At 41.5% G+C, this 17052-nt stretch overlaps 1 protein-coding gene across 3 annotated transcripts in view; it reads right to left on the bottom strand.

Annotated features, from left to right (window-relative positions):
* BNC1 (basonuclin 1) overlaps positions 1–13317 on the bottom strand; it is a 64354-nt gene extending 51037 nt beyond the window's left edge. Inside the window, exons 1-2 of one of the 3 annotated variants that reach the window (XM_029574983.1) lie at positions 1946–2103; positions 1601–1733 (exon numbers count right to left, since the gene is read on the bottom strand). Coding sequence is in view for 2 of the 3 variants with exons in the window: in XM_029574982.1 (XP_029430842.1) it covers positions 12879–12887 (9 nt within the window). In the remaining variant the exon portion in view is untranslated. Of the gene's footprint in view, positions 1–1600; positions 1734–1945; positions 2104–12878 lie in introns of those variants that run through there. The other 2 variants (XM_029574982.1, XM_029574984.1) reach the window with 2 other exon arrangements.
* Positions 13318–17052: the final 3735 nt, after the last annotated feature.

Genomic DNA, 17052 nt, shown 5'->3' on the forward strand with positions numbered 1-17052 from the left:
ACACGAAGGAACACCTGCCCATACAAACAAGAAGAGGAACCAAATGGTTGCAACTGCTAAGAGCATGAGCACCAGCACAACACTGATGCTTTAAGTGCAACTGCAACGTTGCTCCCCACTTCAACAGCAGGGGGAAAAGGGAAACTGGATTCAGGCGACCACCAAGAGGGCCCTGACTTCTACTGGGACACTGATGCGCAGACGTAGACTGAAACCACCACTAACTACCAAAGACTTCTGTATGGTTCTACAATTTCTAATTTTCTCAAATATAGATTACTTAACTCCCTACTACTAGGGCTCCCAACCAGCCCATTAAAAAAAACTACAACTACCACAAAATGCAGCAGCAAGACTTTTAACTGGAACCAGGAAATTTGATCACATCGCACCCTTGCTAAAGGCACTGCACTGGCTACCGATACAATACCGAATGTATTTCAAAGGTTTAACTTTAATTTTTAAAATCATCCTCAATGATAACCCAGGACTAATAGGCGTGATGCTTCAACTATACACACCACAACGAACCCTAAGGTCCCAAAACAAAGGACTACTGCCAGTCACAAGGTAGTGACTGGCAGGTGAGTGCTCCTACAATCCGGAGCACTCACCTGAAGCAAATAAGTGATCGCGTGTTCTCCATAGCAGGCCCTAGACTGTGGAATTCATTACCAGAGACAATACGATTGATTCCAGAAATAAACCATTCAAATGTGAATCAAAAACGTAACTATTTAAAAATGCTTATAATCTAGCTTAAATTCTAACAGAATGCAGAGTCAACAATGACAAGAACAAAGAACAATGCCAAGTAACGAGAGAGCAAAGTAGCTCTGGACAATTCTCCTATGACAATGTAAATTACTAAACAGAATCCCAATCCTACTAACCCAATGTCCCCCCCCCCCCCTCAGTTGAGAAGTAAAAGAACATAATCCTCAATTCATATGACCCATTTGTGTACTGCCAATGTATATATCAAACCAAAATATATATCCTGCCAAAGAATATGTAATACCAAAGTATGTGTTATATCAAAATGTGTTACACCTAAGTATGTAATGACCTAAAAGAAGAATGTTACTTTTGTAAACCGTTGTGATCATCACTTGGAATGACAGTATATAAAATAACTAACATAAGGAAAAAAAATCACAGGACTGCTTCTACGGACAAGTCCATAAGCAAAGCACGTCAAGCAGCACTATGAATTTCAAGGAAGCTCATCACCCAGTAAAAAATGTTACCCATAAAAATTTCAGCTATCATAAGGTTTGGGGATAACTGCACAGAGCGATAATTACTACCCTTAAGAGAAATATGGGAGTAACTACCTTAAGCTTACTGGGCAGACTGGATGGACCATTTGGTTCTTTTCTGCCACTACTACTATGTTATATATGTATTTTACTGAATGGCTAAATAACCCACCCACTCAGTAACAACAGCACAGATACAATACTCAAGTGAGACCTACCACTACATACATACATCACAGACAACGAGCAGACAGCCATGCTGTCTATCACACACACAGAGCACGTGAATTCACGCTTGCAGGCACATGTTTAACCACTGTGGCAATTGAAATGCTTACAAAAACAGTAGCACACATCACAGCTCCCCTCCCAGTGTGAGATATCCTCCTGGATTATACAGGGCACCCTTTTTTCCAGGGAGCAGAGTGGACCTGTTGCTTCCTCTCATCAGTAACAGGGTAGTTGCCTGTCCTAAAGTTGTTTTCAAAAAGAAAAGGAAAAAAAGAGGTAATTTAATAAATGCTACCATCTCAAAATTAACTATATTTGTACACATTTAACAGCTAGCATAAACTAAAAAAAAATAAGCATGCATAGATAGGTCACATCATCTACACAACTTTACATGTAGTTCAAAGCTTCAAAGTTGCATAAAACAGATTATTACAAAGACAAATACTTACATGGCTACGCAGGTGAAGACTCTCCAGAGCACCTTCTTAAAGTTGATGTAGCGATTCCCACAGCAGCAACTACAGGTTTAGGGGTGGGAGAGAGCCTCTGTCCCCAGAGTAGCACATGGACTGGGCCAGTCACTGCCACCCTGCACCAGATCAGTCAGGTAATAAAGATCATCATGTGAAGGGAACAGCACGAATGCCCCATAGCCATAACAAGAAGGGTAGCAAAGTACAGGATTTAAACAGGCCCTTTCGACAAAAGTGAGAGAGATGATAGGACAAATAATTTCAATAAAGGCAAGCAGAGACTGGTGACATACTACATTTGGAAGAGCTGAGAATGAACGAGAGTGTTCCCCCCCTGTGGCTCTTACCACAGGGTCCCATAAAACCAGTGGTATTACTGTCCTCAGCGTTCAGATATATTCGCTCAGTTTTAGAGGCAATGGGTTGTTTGTGTTTCCCCAATGCATCAGTATTGGCTGTGCCATCAATGATGGAGAAGTGCAAATATAATCCACTGAGATAGACCAGCTCCTGAGACTGACCGAGCACCCGTTCCCATCCCCTAGGGCTCCCCCACATTTGGATCATTTCATTGGTATTCTCTTCTGCACATAAAAATGTGAGTGAATGGGAAGAAGTGGAGGACAAGCTTCTGAGCTACTCTAAGGAGAGGTGTGAAATGTGTACAGCGACTGGCCCTCCTTGGTATGTACGCAGTGGTGCTGAGGAAGCGTAATATATACTGTGTGAATGAGACAAGAGAAATGCCTATTTTTCTTGCATACTTATGTGAGTCAATAACTCCTCGAGAGCATTATCTATCTTCTTTCTGGTAAGGACATTGATTTTTCCCAAGATGAATGATTCGTTTCTGGCTTTCTTGTCGTCATCCTTTCCCCCCCCCCCCCCCCATTGAGTTCTATTGAGTAAAGCTGTAGGAGAGCTCTCAAGTTTAATTGAATGAGGCCATGTGGTGACTGAAGTGCGGGCACGAGGTTTTGACTTGTAGCCCTTTAGCTTGTTGTGGCATTACGTTGTAAACATGGTCAAATGGCTTTGCTTGCCCATTTCCTGATGTTTGTGACACCAAAAGAGTAGCTCTGCATATCTGGAATAAGGGGGTGCCTATGGAGGAAGGGGGGGGGGGGGAGGTCAGACAGATTGCATCCCATTAGAAGATTCCAAGCAGCAGCTGATCTAAAAACCTACATAAACTGGGTTTATGTCATTTTCCAGATTTACACAGAGCATCCACACTCCATTTTATGTTAAATACAGAATGAGATCATTACATTTTCAAAGTTGATAATACCCTTCTCATTAACATTTTTGAAGTCCCAAATGTGAATGAATCAAGCCCATACTGATATAGTAAGGAAAGCTGAAGATAATTACTACTTTAAGGAGACCTTTCAGGATTAAGCTTCTTAATGTTTGAGTAACATTTCCCTAGTAAGGCTTTTAAAGGAATTTTTTTAACAATGTATTTATTATGATTTTCTTACATTTGTAGGTGCACAACACAAAAATCCTAATTATAAGATTGGAAGCAAGCATAGAAAATGAAAACGGAAACCTTGTTCCCCCCCCACCTCATATCATTCTCTCCCCCCCTCCTACATATTTTATTTTATCTTCTAAAACATACAAGCAGATAGGCTCTTCTATTCTTCTTACAGATCTCGGGTTCTCTTTTGGGTGGGCTCTCGTTCACTTGGGTTTTTGCAGATAGGTAGGTGGTCCTTACATGTCAGGAATAACTGTTATTTCCAGTGTCCTGTCACCAGTACTGTTTTGTTCCTTCACAGAACTCCCAGCAATCCTCTTTTTAAAGGTAGCAAAAGGCATTGCCTTCTCAAAGAATCCTGTTGGTAAGCAAACATTTTTTTATTTTGTTCTATTTTTTCATCTACTTTCTTTACCTTTTTGCTTCCGAATGTGTATGCATTTGAGATATTTTTATTACTCGGTCATAGCTAACAAGCAAACTAGGGTGCTGCTATGCTTATCATCATCATCATCATCATCAAAAAGGGCTGCATAGGTGATCCAGGTAACTACAGATCAGTAGGTGCCCAGTAAAATGGTAGAAGTTATTGTTAAGTTTGGAGAAGAGATGACTGAGGGGGGATATTATAGAAGCCTACAAAATCATGAAAGGACTTGAACAAGTTAATATAAATTGGTTATTTACTCTCTCAGATAATAGAAGGACCAGGGGCACTCCATGAAGTTAGAAAATAGCTCATTTAAAACAAATGGAAGAAAATTATTTTTCACTCAGTGCATAGTTAAGCTCTGGAATTCATTGCCAGAGGATGTGATTACAGCAGCTAGTATAACTGGGTTTAAAAAAGGCTTGGATAAGTTCCTAGAGGAAAAATCCATAAACTGCTATTATGGTAATTAATAAGCAATAGTAGCTTGTGATTTATCTAATGTTTGGGTACTTGCCAGGTACTTGTGCTGTGGATTGGCCACTGTTGGAAACAGGATACTGGGCTTGATGGACCCCTGATCTGACCCAGTATGGCATATCTTATGTTCTTATGAACAAAATTATTATACATATGGTTAGACATGGCTTACCCAGGAAAAGCCAGCATAGATTTAGCAAAGAGAAGTCATGCCTTACTAATCTATTAGAATTCTTTGAAGGTGTGTACAAGCACGTGAATAAAGGTGAGACAACTGATATAGTATACCTGGATTTTTAGCAGACATTTGATAGAAACCCTCATGAGAAACTCCTCAGGGAATTGAAAAATCATGGAATAGAAGGTAGTGTCCTATTGTGGATTGGTAACTGGTTAAAAGATAGGAAACCGTAGGACTAAATGGAAAGAGGTAAACAGAGAAGTGCCTCAGGTTTATGTACTAAGTCCAATGTTGTTTAACTTATTCATTAATGATCTAGAGAAAGGAGCAATGAGTGGGGTGATCAAATTTGCAAAGCAGAGTGTAAAGAACTGTAGGGACTCCTTGCCAGACTGGGTAAACTGGGCATCCAAATGGCAGATGAATTTTAATGTGGACAAGAGAAAAATGATGCACACATAGGAAAAAGAATCCTAACGAGGAGGGCAATGAGGAAAACTGGTTTTATGGGCAAAAAGGTTTTACCCATGTAAATGGGCTGTTTAATTAGTACTCACTCTCCTTGCAGGTAAAAAACATATGTGCAAATGTCAGTGATGCACATACTCTTACCTGCGTTTCTTTGTGGTTATTCCCAAGGCAGGGTTAGAACAGGGGAGGCAAATGTGTGAGCAGTTTTGGATATGAAAAACTACGCTCTTTGCTTTTCCTTAAAAAGCACCTGCACAGCTACCTATGGGTGGGGGCGCATTGGCCTATCGGGGCTTCGGGTGTGCCCCGGTGGGCCGCTCGGGCCAGTCACATGACTGGTGCTGCTCACTGCGGAGCTGCTGCGAATTCAGACCCCACAGCAGTTCTTTTGGTTCTCCGTTCAGTTCTTTACTTTTGTTTTTTTGTGCAGCTGGAGCCGTGGCTCCATGGACCTGCACCTCTGGATTTTTTTCTGTGCGGCTACAGGGCTTGCCTTTTTTTTTTTTGTAATCCTGTGGCATCGCCGTCGTAGTATGTGACTGATCCTCTCATCACCATGGCGGCGGGAAACGCTCCCGAGGCAGGCACAAAAGGTAGGATAAGGTTTGGGGGGGGGGGGGGTTAGGATAGGGCTAGGGGGTGGGAAGGTTAGGGGAAGGGGTAGGAAGGTCAGGCTAGGGGGTAGGGAAGTTCCCTCCCAGGCTGCTCCTAAATTGGAGCAGACTGGGAGGGAACTGGGGATGGCTGCGGGCATCGGCGCACGCAAATTGCACTAATATGCACCCCCCTTGCGTGCGCCGATCCCCGATTTTATAGCATGCGTGCACGGTGCGCGCATGTTATAAAAATCGCACATCCATGTGGTGCGCCGGGTAGCGCACGCACATAGACACATGCATGTACTTTTTTAAAATTTACCCCATGTGTGAGAGAAGAAAGTTTGTGCACCCCCTTCCTCTACTAATCCACAACAATCTTAGAATGACTGGAAATTAAAAGTTCCCAAGTATATAAAACAGGGGCTTTTTATTTGTTATTGGTTTTAATTATTGGGAGTACTTGATGAGTCTGCAATTTTCTGTTGGTGTTTGGGAAATTTTAAAAATATTTATTCTTTTTATTATTATGGTTTCACTATTACTAATAATTTATATTTCTTGATTTCATTATTTGATGTTTTATAAGGAATGATGATATTTTTGTTTTTCCATTATTGACTTGTTGAAGTTTTCCAATATTGACTTGTTGAAGTTTCCAGTTCAGTTGTCTGCACATTTCTATTTCTATTTTCTGGCTTCTTTATTCTGTATTTAGTGAGGGTCTATCTGTGTTTTGCATGTGTGACAAAGGTGACATGCATGGCATTTCTATATAGGGATTTATAGCAGCCTGGTTAGTTCTGTTTTCCAAATAGGAGGTACATTGGTGTTTTAAGGTCTGGTGTAATATTTGCATTGTTGCCTTTACATAAGTAGGGTTATCACTGTTTGAATTCTGGTATTTAGTTCTGTTTTGGTATGGGAGGTTTACTAAATTGTAATTGTAATTCCGTTTACCCAAGAGTCCGTGAGAGCCGAACATGTTACAATAGGCCTAATGCAAGTTTTATTTTTTATTTTTTACAGGGTTTTCTGACTGGCAGTACAGCAGTGCATGTAAATATAATATATATGTTATAAATGATATTGTTACCTCATAAGACTGTACTTTGAATGTCCTTTTTGATGTAAAATCTGTTGTCATAAATGCATAATATTAAGTTGTGTGGAGGGAGGGAAGGGCTGGGAGGTACAAGGCTGTAAGGTTCACCTACGGCACCTAATACCCTTGCACCAGCCCTGGCTGTACTGGCTCCACGTGGGAAAGCAGGGTTCTGGAGCTGGACTGCTTTGGCTCCTGTGGCTATTCTAGTGCCAACCCAAGACTTAATTTTTTCTCTTTTATTTAAGCCCTGGAGGACCAGCATGAATCACTTCTGGTACTCCCTCCCCAGGGGTGGGTGGGTGGGCAGTGCAGAGCTTAGGGAACCATAAAAGCAGCAGCAGACCCTGTACCACAGATTCACTGGGAATATGATGAGGTGGAGGCAAGCAACAGTCACAGAAAGGGATGGGGAGAGCCAAAAGGAAGTGCCTGTGCAGTTTTGGAGAGGCTTCTGGCTGTGGAACCAGAGACTCCTGGAGAGTGGGGTTGCCAAGAAATGTTGGGAATTGGAAAGGGAGAGGGCTGCTACAGGCTGGGGAAGAGCTGGCAACAAGCAAAAACACTTTCCATAAAGATGTGGCAGGCAGTACTGTAGTTTGAGCATGAGCAGTACTCACTGTTTGAGCATGAGCAGCAGCACAATGACAGAATGTGTGTGTGTCTGAGAAAATGTGTGGGGAGGTGTATTTCTGACCCCAAATCAGTCTTTATTCAAGTTATCAGTTCAGCATAAAGATGAGCAAGAGCATGGCTCAGAAACAATTATTCATACTTCTCAACTCAGCTCCTGGACATTACTGACACTTTCAGCCAGTCCTTCTTTTAATATTTCCATCCCTCAGTATTCTGGATTTGTCTTTTTGCTTTGCCTGTGAAAATTACTGGACTACAAATCCCAGAATGCTTGGTGCTGAGAGCTGTATTGGAGTTTGCTGAATAGAATGATCTTTATTCTTTCTGTGCAAAAACCTACATTTCATCAGAACTGCCAACGGTTTCATTACATAAGGATCTTGGTCTTTGGATACATACTTGGGTTGCCCTACAAAGCTCTCTCTAGTGAACTCAACAAACCCAATCCCCAAGGGCCAGAACTAGGTCTGGTTTTTAGAGTAACCAAACTCTGCTAATTAATCGAATTTAATTGATGATTAGTTATCCTAATCATAAAGTAGTACAATTAAGTGACCAGAAAAGTTTAACAAGTTAATACTCTCATAAAATCAGAAAGGATAGAAGTGCTTTGTTCATGAAAAAAATATTAAAGAAGCTTTCCTGAGCAATGTATACATCACGGAACCTAAGAATCCATAACCACTAGCATGTAGGCAGCATCAGAAAAGTGTAGGACTACAAAATAACTAACAGATATACAGAAAGGGAAAACGCCTTCTTTGACAAGAATAAAAAAATGTCTCCACTAAGGATTTAATGTGAAAGATCTTACTAAAATTCTTCTGGGCATGTGTTTACGGTCCTTGCTAAGTGTCAATGTTCTCTCTCTTATATGCAAAAAGAAACCTCATCCCAAATCAATAGTCACATTATGGTGCTTTCTCACAAATGCTCTCCCCAGAGCTTCTCCGTGTTTCACCTCCATCCTCCCCCACAGTGTAAAAGTTACCATTTGATAGGAAACATTCTTTTCAGCAACTTCCGCACTGTGTTTTTCTGAAAAACTGTTCAGGAAAGTAGGTTTTGCATTCAAGAGGAGAGGTGGAGTGGTCTAAACAGAACACAAGAGTGGCAGGCAATTCAGGATTCCTGAGGTCCAATCCCGTTTTGGCAAAAGACTGCATGTGTCAACCGGGCAGAGGCGCTTTCTCTCTCCCGAGTCTCAAATACATCTCTCCTCTCCTCTTTAGATGATGTCAGCCACTTTAGAGGTGGCTGCACGAATATTCCTGGCATGCCATAAACATAAAACGAAGAAATGGGATCTAACTTACAATATTATACTTTATAAATGCAAGTTATTGTCCTTTTATGTATGCACCGACCTGATAAAAACATTTCTGAACTCAACAGTGCCACATGTCCACACTGATTTTTCAGGAAAATGCTGTGCTTCGGTGAGCTGAGCTGTAAACATCTCTTTAATTGTCATTTTAAGGTTTCCTTTTAGCCTGTGCATTGTATTAAAAGCTTAGCCATTAGCAGTGGCAGAAAATTTAAAAAACAAACACAGACTTTGTTATTAGTGTATTTTGTGTTGTATTAAAAAAAAACCCCAAAACAGTCTCTGCATAAAATATAGAGATAGTCCATGTAAATAAATAGATAAATAAATGTATAGATTTACTTAGCTGAGCCTTTAGTATATAGACAGGTACCTGGAAGTCAAGGTATTTCTCTTGTTCTTTCCTTTCTGTGTACCAAGTGTACTAACAAGGTAATTACAGTCCTAGAGTCAGATAGAAACAGATCCTATGAATCCCAGTTATTGTCTGCACCAGCCGGTTATCACTCTGTGAGGAACAGTGTCAGTCCGGGGCGGAATGTAAGCTTCTGAAGGAGAGGACAGGCCAGCCCACCATCTCACCAAAACACACATTTCTGGGATCAAAATCACTCTTCAAATGACTCATTCACCCCACAGGGCCCCTCAGGCCAACTTCTACTAATCTCCACTGTCAAAATAGCAGAAGGGAAACACCAATAACCAAATCTGCGTTCAGAAGAACAAGGCATACTTCCACACCATTCCACAGTCAAGCTGCCTCCTTTGAGGAACTATTTTCTGCATAAACTGATTTCAAGAACTTGGGAGAAGGAGAAGCAGAGTGCACTGCAGGAACAGGTGCCTGCACACAGCCCCAAAACTGGTTCATGAATTTTATGTGAAATTTAATTTTCATGATAATATGTGATATTTACATACATTCATTTTCCAGCATTCTTATAGCATCATATAGTAACACCTAGGTTACAAACGTTTTGAGCACCTTCTGTGTGTTTCTAAGGACCGAAAAACAGAATATACAAAATATACAGTACTGAGCACTTAATTCAGGTATAGGTGTTGTTTTATGTGTTTTGCTTTTTTTTTTTTGAGGGGGGGGGGGGGGCAGGGAAGGTGGAAGAAAGAAAGGAAAAACCACAAACACCCACAGTTCACTATTACAATAAATCAAAACCCAGGATGAAGGCAGCAAATGAAAACCCTTATAGAAACTGATTTTTTAAATCGTGTAAATAAGTTCACAAGATAGAACATAAGTAATAATTCTAAGCAGTATTTGATATAATTGCATATTATATATTGTCACAGCCTTTTGACATGGCCTTTTGAACTAATGGGGAAAAGCAGCGCCTGGGAATTCAGATCTGTTGACTGAAATGTAAGAAACTGAACCAGAAAACTGCCTGTTTATGTGATACAAATGACAATGCCAATGATTCCCAGAAAGAGCATATGAAACCAGGATAATAAAATAAATACTTAATGAGTATGTTTCCACATTAGTATGGCAATTTATTTTTCTCTCAAAAAAAATTAGAAGATATAAACTACAAAATGTCTTAAAATAAAACAACAAAAAATATTTCTTGTAGATTTAGCCTAACATTAACAAAATGAAACACTTGTGCTTTACACTTTGTGCAATATATTAAAGAAATAATGTCATTATTAACCCTATGTATTAGAGACAGCTGGTATCAAAATCCAATGGACAGTTTCATATTAGAAAGCTGCAGGACAGATAGTTTAAGTGTACGATTTGCAGATAAAAAAAAGTAAAATATTGTGATTAGTCCACTTGATTTGTGTAGAAATAAGAGTCAAAAAACATGTTGAAGGTGATACCTCTTTATTGGACTAACTCAAGACATCTGTAACTAATAATTTTGATTTTTAGCCTGCCATTACCAAATGATGCTCAAAGCACCATATAGCATTATTAGAATTCTGGTGCAAGAAGTCCCCAGCCCAAAACAGCTTGCAGTCTACATGCCCACATGAGATAAACTTACCTGACAACTCAAGGAGGGTCAATGGGGAAACAGGACTTGAATCCTGGTTTACCCTGGTTCTCAGCCTCTAACCACTAGACCATTCTTTCTCCCTGGAAGCTAGGAGTTAGTCCAACAAAAAGGTATCACTTACAAATGGTTTATTGACTGTTTATCTACAGATAAAAGAACAATTTCAGAGTACATAATATGAGGGAAACTAATCCTCTTGTATGAATTGTCCACTGGTTGCATTTAGGGCATTTTAAAAAACACTTTACCATTGATTTAGTAATTAAGCAATTATTACATTTATTATTACAATTGATAATATAATTCTAAATGGAAAACTAAAGAAATCGTGTTGCTTCTAAAGGTAAATTCATGGCAATCTAACTCCAACATCCATATCAAAACCTGTGTTGGAATAGAACTAGGACCGGTGTCTAGCTATTTTATTATCAATTTAAATTAGCAAGGTACACTGTACCATTACTTTATTAACTAACCATCCCATGTAATTACAGGACACCAGAAGGTTTCAGATGTTCAGCTAGAATGTTATGGGATGTATGTGTGTGGTTGTGTGTGTATATATATATATATATATATATATATATATATATATATATATTCTATATGTAAAGAAAAAAATACCATGCTGATAAAAGTCACTGAACAATCTCCTCCTTTGCACACACATACACCAAACATGCCTTTCTCTGTGACCTGGGGGGGTCCCACTACCTCCCTATTTCATAGCGTTTCCAGAGCAGCAGATATCCAAGAAAGTTGCGATTACATGTTAACATAATTGCATGGGAGTCTGCAATGTAAGAGCGTGAATCCTTTCGGTACCACGAAATAAACCACAGTATATACGTCTGCACATGGCGAGCGATCACTCTTGCACAAAGAAGGCCAGGGTTTTTAAAAGGGGTTCTCCCATTTTGCGTCTATGCTTAGCAGCAGCAGCAGCTCCTTTTCCGCATCCGGCTCCGCGGCCACAAAGAGAAGCAATAATCTCAGGGAACATGTTACTACACCGCATCTGAGAAAGTTTGGCTCGCAGCTATGCGCTGATTAATATCAGATCTCCTCCTTCTACTTGCCTCCTGACGATCCTGTCACATCTGGCTGACAAATCCTTACAGGCTTATCCAAACGCAGGTCATGCTCGGGGAGTCACTGGAAGGAAGCAGCCACGCAGGGAAGAGGCAGCAGGAAAGTAAGGGAAGCCGAGTGCGCTCGCAGATGGCAGGGGCGCCTCCAGGTCTTCCCAAGACGGGCAAACAGCTTAAGCAAGCAGCAACACGGATCCCGGAAAAATCAAACCGCTTGCGCCCAGTGTGAACTGCAAAACGTGCACTGCTTTTGCATTTTTATTACCTATCAGTGTCGCGCAAAACCAAGCACCTCGCTTTAATGTTAAAAATACCGGTTCTGCACGTTGCTTAAAAAAAAAACCAAAAACAGATTTCTTCCACCCTACCCCCTTCGTCGTCTCTTTAAATAAAAGTAGCATTAGGACTGCTTCCCTGATGCTCCAAAAACACATCGAAATGACCCAACAAGAGCTCTCTATAGGATCTGTTAAACAATGGCCCAGATACTCCACAGATCTTTAACTTTACAGTATCCAAAGAAAACGATTGCGACAAATGGTTTCACACCACGTACCGGACTGAATGTTTTACTGCCGATTCTGGGGGAAGGCGACCTATCCCCCCCCCCCCCCCCCCCCAGTGCATTTCTACTTGGCAATCAGGAGAATATATTCACTTTCAGGCACTTCCTGAGTATATTTATTTAAGCCACAAATCACAGGCTGCCTTGCTATTAGTGTATATGTTGGACTTGTAAATAATACCGACAAGCATTTATCACGTTAAGGGTACAACTGCTCTGGCTAAGTGGAAAACAAATGTGACAATTACACTTTCTACTGCAAGGTTAACATTTCGCCTTTTCCCCTCGCCACTGAATATTCACACAGCGCTTAGTGTCGCAGGTTTAGCAAAATAAACCTTGAAAAGAAGCCCAGCCTATACAGGATTGTTTCACTGCAATTAACCGGAAAACACCTCCCGAGTTACCAAACAGAACTCGGAAGCCTAGCCAGGGTAAAAATGCAGACACCTGCAAAAGTTTGCTAAAAGAAATCCCTCGTCTTGCTTCAAAGGAACAGGAACTTTCCTCTTACCTCCGACATTCTCACAGGACACCCGCCGCCGCCAGAGCTGTGTGCAGCACGGAGCAGGATCCCATTCCCTCAGCGAGTTCCCCCACAGAAGTGCGTGTAACACTCCTGTCTCTACACGTACTGTGCTAGAACCGTCACATGCCTTTTCACTCGTCTGAATCTGGGCACCTCCAGCGCTGATGTGCACTCAGGCTCTGCACAGGGGAATGGAATGAGAGATCCTCCCACCACTTGGTGCTCTCCGGGCCTGTGCTGAGTGGTGTCTGCCTGCCTCTCTGCTCCTGCAGCCTGCTCTCACCTCGGTGCCCCCCAGCCTGGTGTGTTCCAGCATGCCCTGCATGTCACAGGGCAGTCCCCTCACAGCTGGCTTGCAGAGGGCATGACACTCATCTTTCACAGAGATTTGATCAAAAGGAATAGCAGAGGCTTGAGGCACTCCTGATGCAGTGCAAGGAGATTCTACCTCTGCTCTGGCAGCCTAAGTAATGCATTAAATCAATGCAGCTGACCTAAGGCCTTCCACATTTTTTTCCTCTCTAAAAACACAGAACTATCTGTACATGGAAGTACCATGAGGTGTATTCACATTCTGAACTGTTTATTGTTAGCTCTGAAACCATATTTCTTTCAGTTAAAACAGCACAATTTTAGCTAAATGAATGTTGATTTAACCAAAAAATGTAGTTGTAATTTATAACTGCATTGAAAATGCTAAGATTTGCGTTATAACTGTGACTTTAATAGTGTACTTTACTTTCCATTAGGATTACAGATTTATGATGCCTTTGTAAAATATGCCTTGCCATCCCTTCTTGGGAGTGAAAATATAAAAACTTTGTCTATTGACATTGTGTTCTTCTGAAACTTTAGAAAGAGAAATAGCTTCCAGACAGAGAATGTAAGGCAGATACATTGAAACTGCATTTTAAAAAAAGAGAGAAAAAAAAAGTTAACACATGCAAATATCCTTTCCAAGTCATGACTTTGCTGCTGGTATAAAGCATGTTGCTCACCATAAATGGTGTTTTCTATAGATAGCATCATCCAGCGGACCGAACAGACTAGCTAGCAGACGTTTTAGCTCTACTGAGCATGTGCAGGAACTTCTGCATGGGAGTTGCCTTGCAAGCATCCTCAGCCATTCTTAGAGCTATATGTAACTAGATAATCAACTCTCCAGGAGATGAGCAGATATTTAGTATGGCTAATTCATTCAGCTATCTATGGAAAATACCGTTTACGTTAAGCAAATTTGCTTTTTCCGTAAATAAACACGGCTGAAGTAGCCATGACATGTGAAGTTCCCAAGCTAAAGGATGCAGCAGAGCATTTTATTTATTTATTTATTTATAAGGTTTTATACATCAACATTCGTAAGAAACATCACTCCGGTTTACAATTAACTATTAAAGCTGGAAAATTACAATGAACAGGGTGGGGGGAAAGGGGAGAAGGCTAGAAAGAGAAGGAGGGAGAGGCAGAGGGAAGATAGAGAGCTAGCGAAGGAAAATTGAAAGGAACAATTATATGGAGAGAGACGGAGCATAACCTTGTTATGTGACTACAAAAACATCATAGGATATGAACATATAAAACACTAGTAACAATATGCAATCTTACAAAGTAACAATGCTGAGTTCTGAAAGGAGGGAGGGGGTGGGGGGCTGTACAGTGGGATGCGGAAAAGGCAAAGGGAATTAATGGCAGGCATAAAGCAACCCGGACCCCACAATGGAAAAGAGACTACTGGATAAACAGGTTATGCAGAATTCCTTGATCAAATTTGCTGTCACTACTTGAGATGTCTACACAGTAATGTGTCATGAAGTTGGGTACTGACGACCATGTTACAGCTTTGCAGATGTCTTCCAGAGGAACAGCTCACAAATGAGCAATGAATGAGGCCATAGTTCTAACTTGATGAGTCCTGACTGAGTCTGTAATTTGCAGGCCTGGTGATGCAAAACAATGCTGAATACATTCTGCTATCAGTTAGACAATATATAGTTAGTAACTGCTATATCTAGTCTGTTAGGATTGTAAGACACAAACGGCTGTGAAGTTTGATGATGCAGCTGGGTTCTTCTTTTGTAGTATAGGGAAGAAAGAGTATTTCACTTTCATGAGCATTTGGTCTTGGGAAGAAGGTAGGTAATACAGTGATTTGATTAATATGGAAAGTTGATAGGATTTTAGGCACAAGTCGCGTGGGTGTGGAACACCACCCTATTGTGGAAAAACTGCAAGTATGGAGTACAAATGCCCGAAGTCCACAGACTCTTTGTGCAGGGGTTACTGCTACTAGAAATACTACTTTCCAAGTTAAAAACTTCAGAGAAGCTGACGCTTAAGGGTTCAAAGAGAGCTTCATCATTTGAAAAAGAACAACATTCAGATTCTAGGGCACAGATAATTTCTGTACTGAAGGTTTAATGTTCCATATACCTTTTATGAATCTTAATTCTATCAGATGAGCTGAGATAGGTCTACTATCAACTTTTCCTATGAGGAAAGGCTAAAGAGGTTAGGGCTGTTCAGCTTGGAGAAGAGACGGCTGAGGGGGGATATGATAGAGGTCTTTAAGATCATGAGAGGTCTTGAACGAGTAGATGTGAATCAGTTATTTACAATTTCGAATAATAGAAGGACTAGGGGGCATTCCATGAAGTTAGCAAGTAGCACATTTAAGACTAATTGGAAAAAATTCTTTTTCACTCAACGCACAATAAAGCTCTGGAATTTGTTGCCAGAGGATGTAGTTAGTGCAGTTAGTGTAGCTGGATTCAAAAAAGGTTTGGATAAGTTCTTGGAGGAGAAGTCCATTAACTGCTATTAATCAAGTTTACTTAGGGAATAGCCACTGCTATTAACTGCATCAGTAGCATGGGATCTTCTTAGTGTTTGGGTAATTGCCAGGTTCTTGTGGCCTGGTTTGGCCTCTGTTGGAAACAGGATGCTGGGCTTGATGGACTCTTGGTCTGACCCAGCATGGCAATTTCTTATATTCTTATGTAACTTGAATATGGTAAGCCACCCTGGTGCTGAGATGTACTCTTACTGATGATGTGGCGAGGCTTGCTTCAGAAAGAGAATGCAAGTAGGTTAGCAAATGCTTGGGGTTCCATGAGAATGGGTTTAACACATTATGTTGACACCATATAGAGAATCTCTTCCATTTAAAGCCATAGTTTTTTCTAGTGGATGGTTTTCAGGCAGAGAGAATGAGGTCTTCAATCTTTCTTGATAAGGAAAGATCTGTGATTACTAAACATTCAACCTCCTAACCGTCAAATTTAGAGATGGAAGATTTGGATGAAACAGGCTTCCATAATCTTGAGTTAATAAAGTTGAGTTTGTTCTTGTTATAATTAGTGAGGTTTGGGTGGATCCTTGGACACTGTGGCAGCTGACCACGCCCATGGGGGGAAGTCTCGTGAGGGGCCACAGGTCAGGCTCAGCTTAGGACACACAAACACAGAGATTGATCTTTTATTAGACAATGTGGTGAAACCACCAGAGGTGGCAGTGGTGAGCAGCAGAAGTAGCCCAGCTGGGCTAGTATCCCTCAGGTGCTGGAATAGCGACTCCTCCGGTAGCAGTGACAGCAGTTCCATGTAGGAGATGGCACTAGGGCTGGAACGGAGGCAGGCCCTTGAGGAGCAAGTACCTGGTTCCAGGAAACAGCTCTGAGGTGAAGATTGTAGTACTCACTGGTGTTGAAGATAGCGAATCCTTCCAGGCAGAAGAGAAGGTAGGAGCAGGCAGCGAGTCAGGGAACTTGGGCCCTCGAGGAGCGAGTACCGGTTTCCTGATAGTGACCTGAAAAGCAAGTGAGGCCCCCGAGGAGCGGGCACCCCGTTAGCGTAAGAGTCCAATGGAAGATTGGAGAGGCAGAGTAGCTGGATAAGGAGAGCGAATCTCATCCGTAGAATACACCTTGCTAACTCAAAGGCTAGCAAACACTGTAGGCTTTAAATATCCGGGCAGCTTAATGTCATCACAGGGGGACGCCCCTGAGGTTTGCGCCAAGTAGTAAATAAGAGTGAGGGCCGTGCGGCGCGCGCACCCTAAGGTACCAGCGGAACATGGCAGGAGGCAGCGCCCAAGCCGGTCCGGGAATGCCGGAGAGGATGGCAGGCAGACGCCACGGCAGTCAGGCGTTCATCCATAGCGA

The sequence above is a fragment of the Rhinatrema bivittatum genome, chromosome 13 (assembly GCF_901001135.1).
Source record: "Rhinatrema bivittatum chromosome 13, aRhiBiv1.1, whole genome shotgun sequence".
NCBI classification, from domain to species: domain Eukaryota; kingdom Metazoa; phylum Chordata; class Amphibia; order Gymnophiona; family Rhinatrematidae; genus Rhinatrema; species Rhinatrema bivittatum.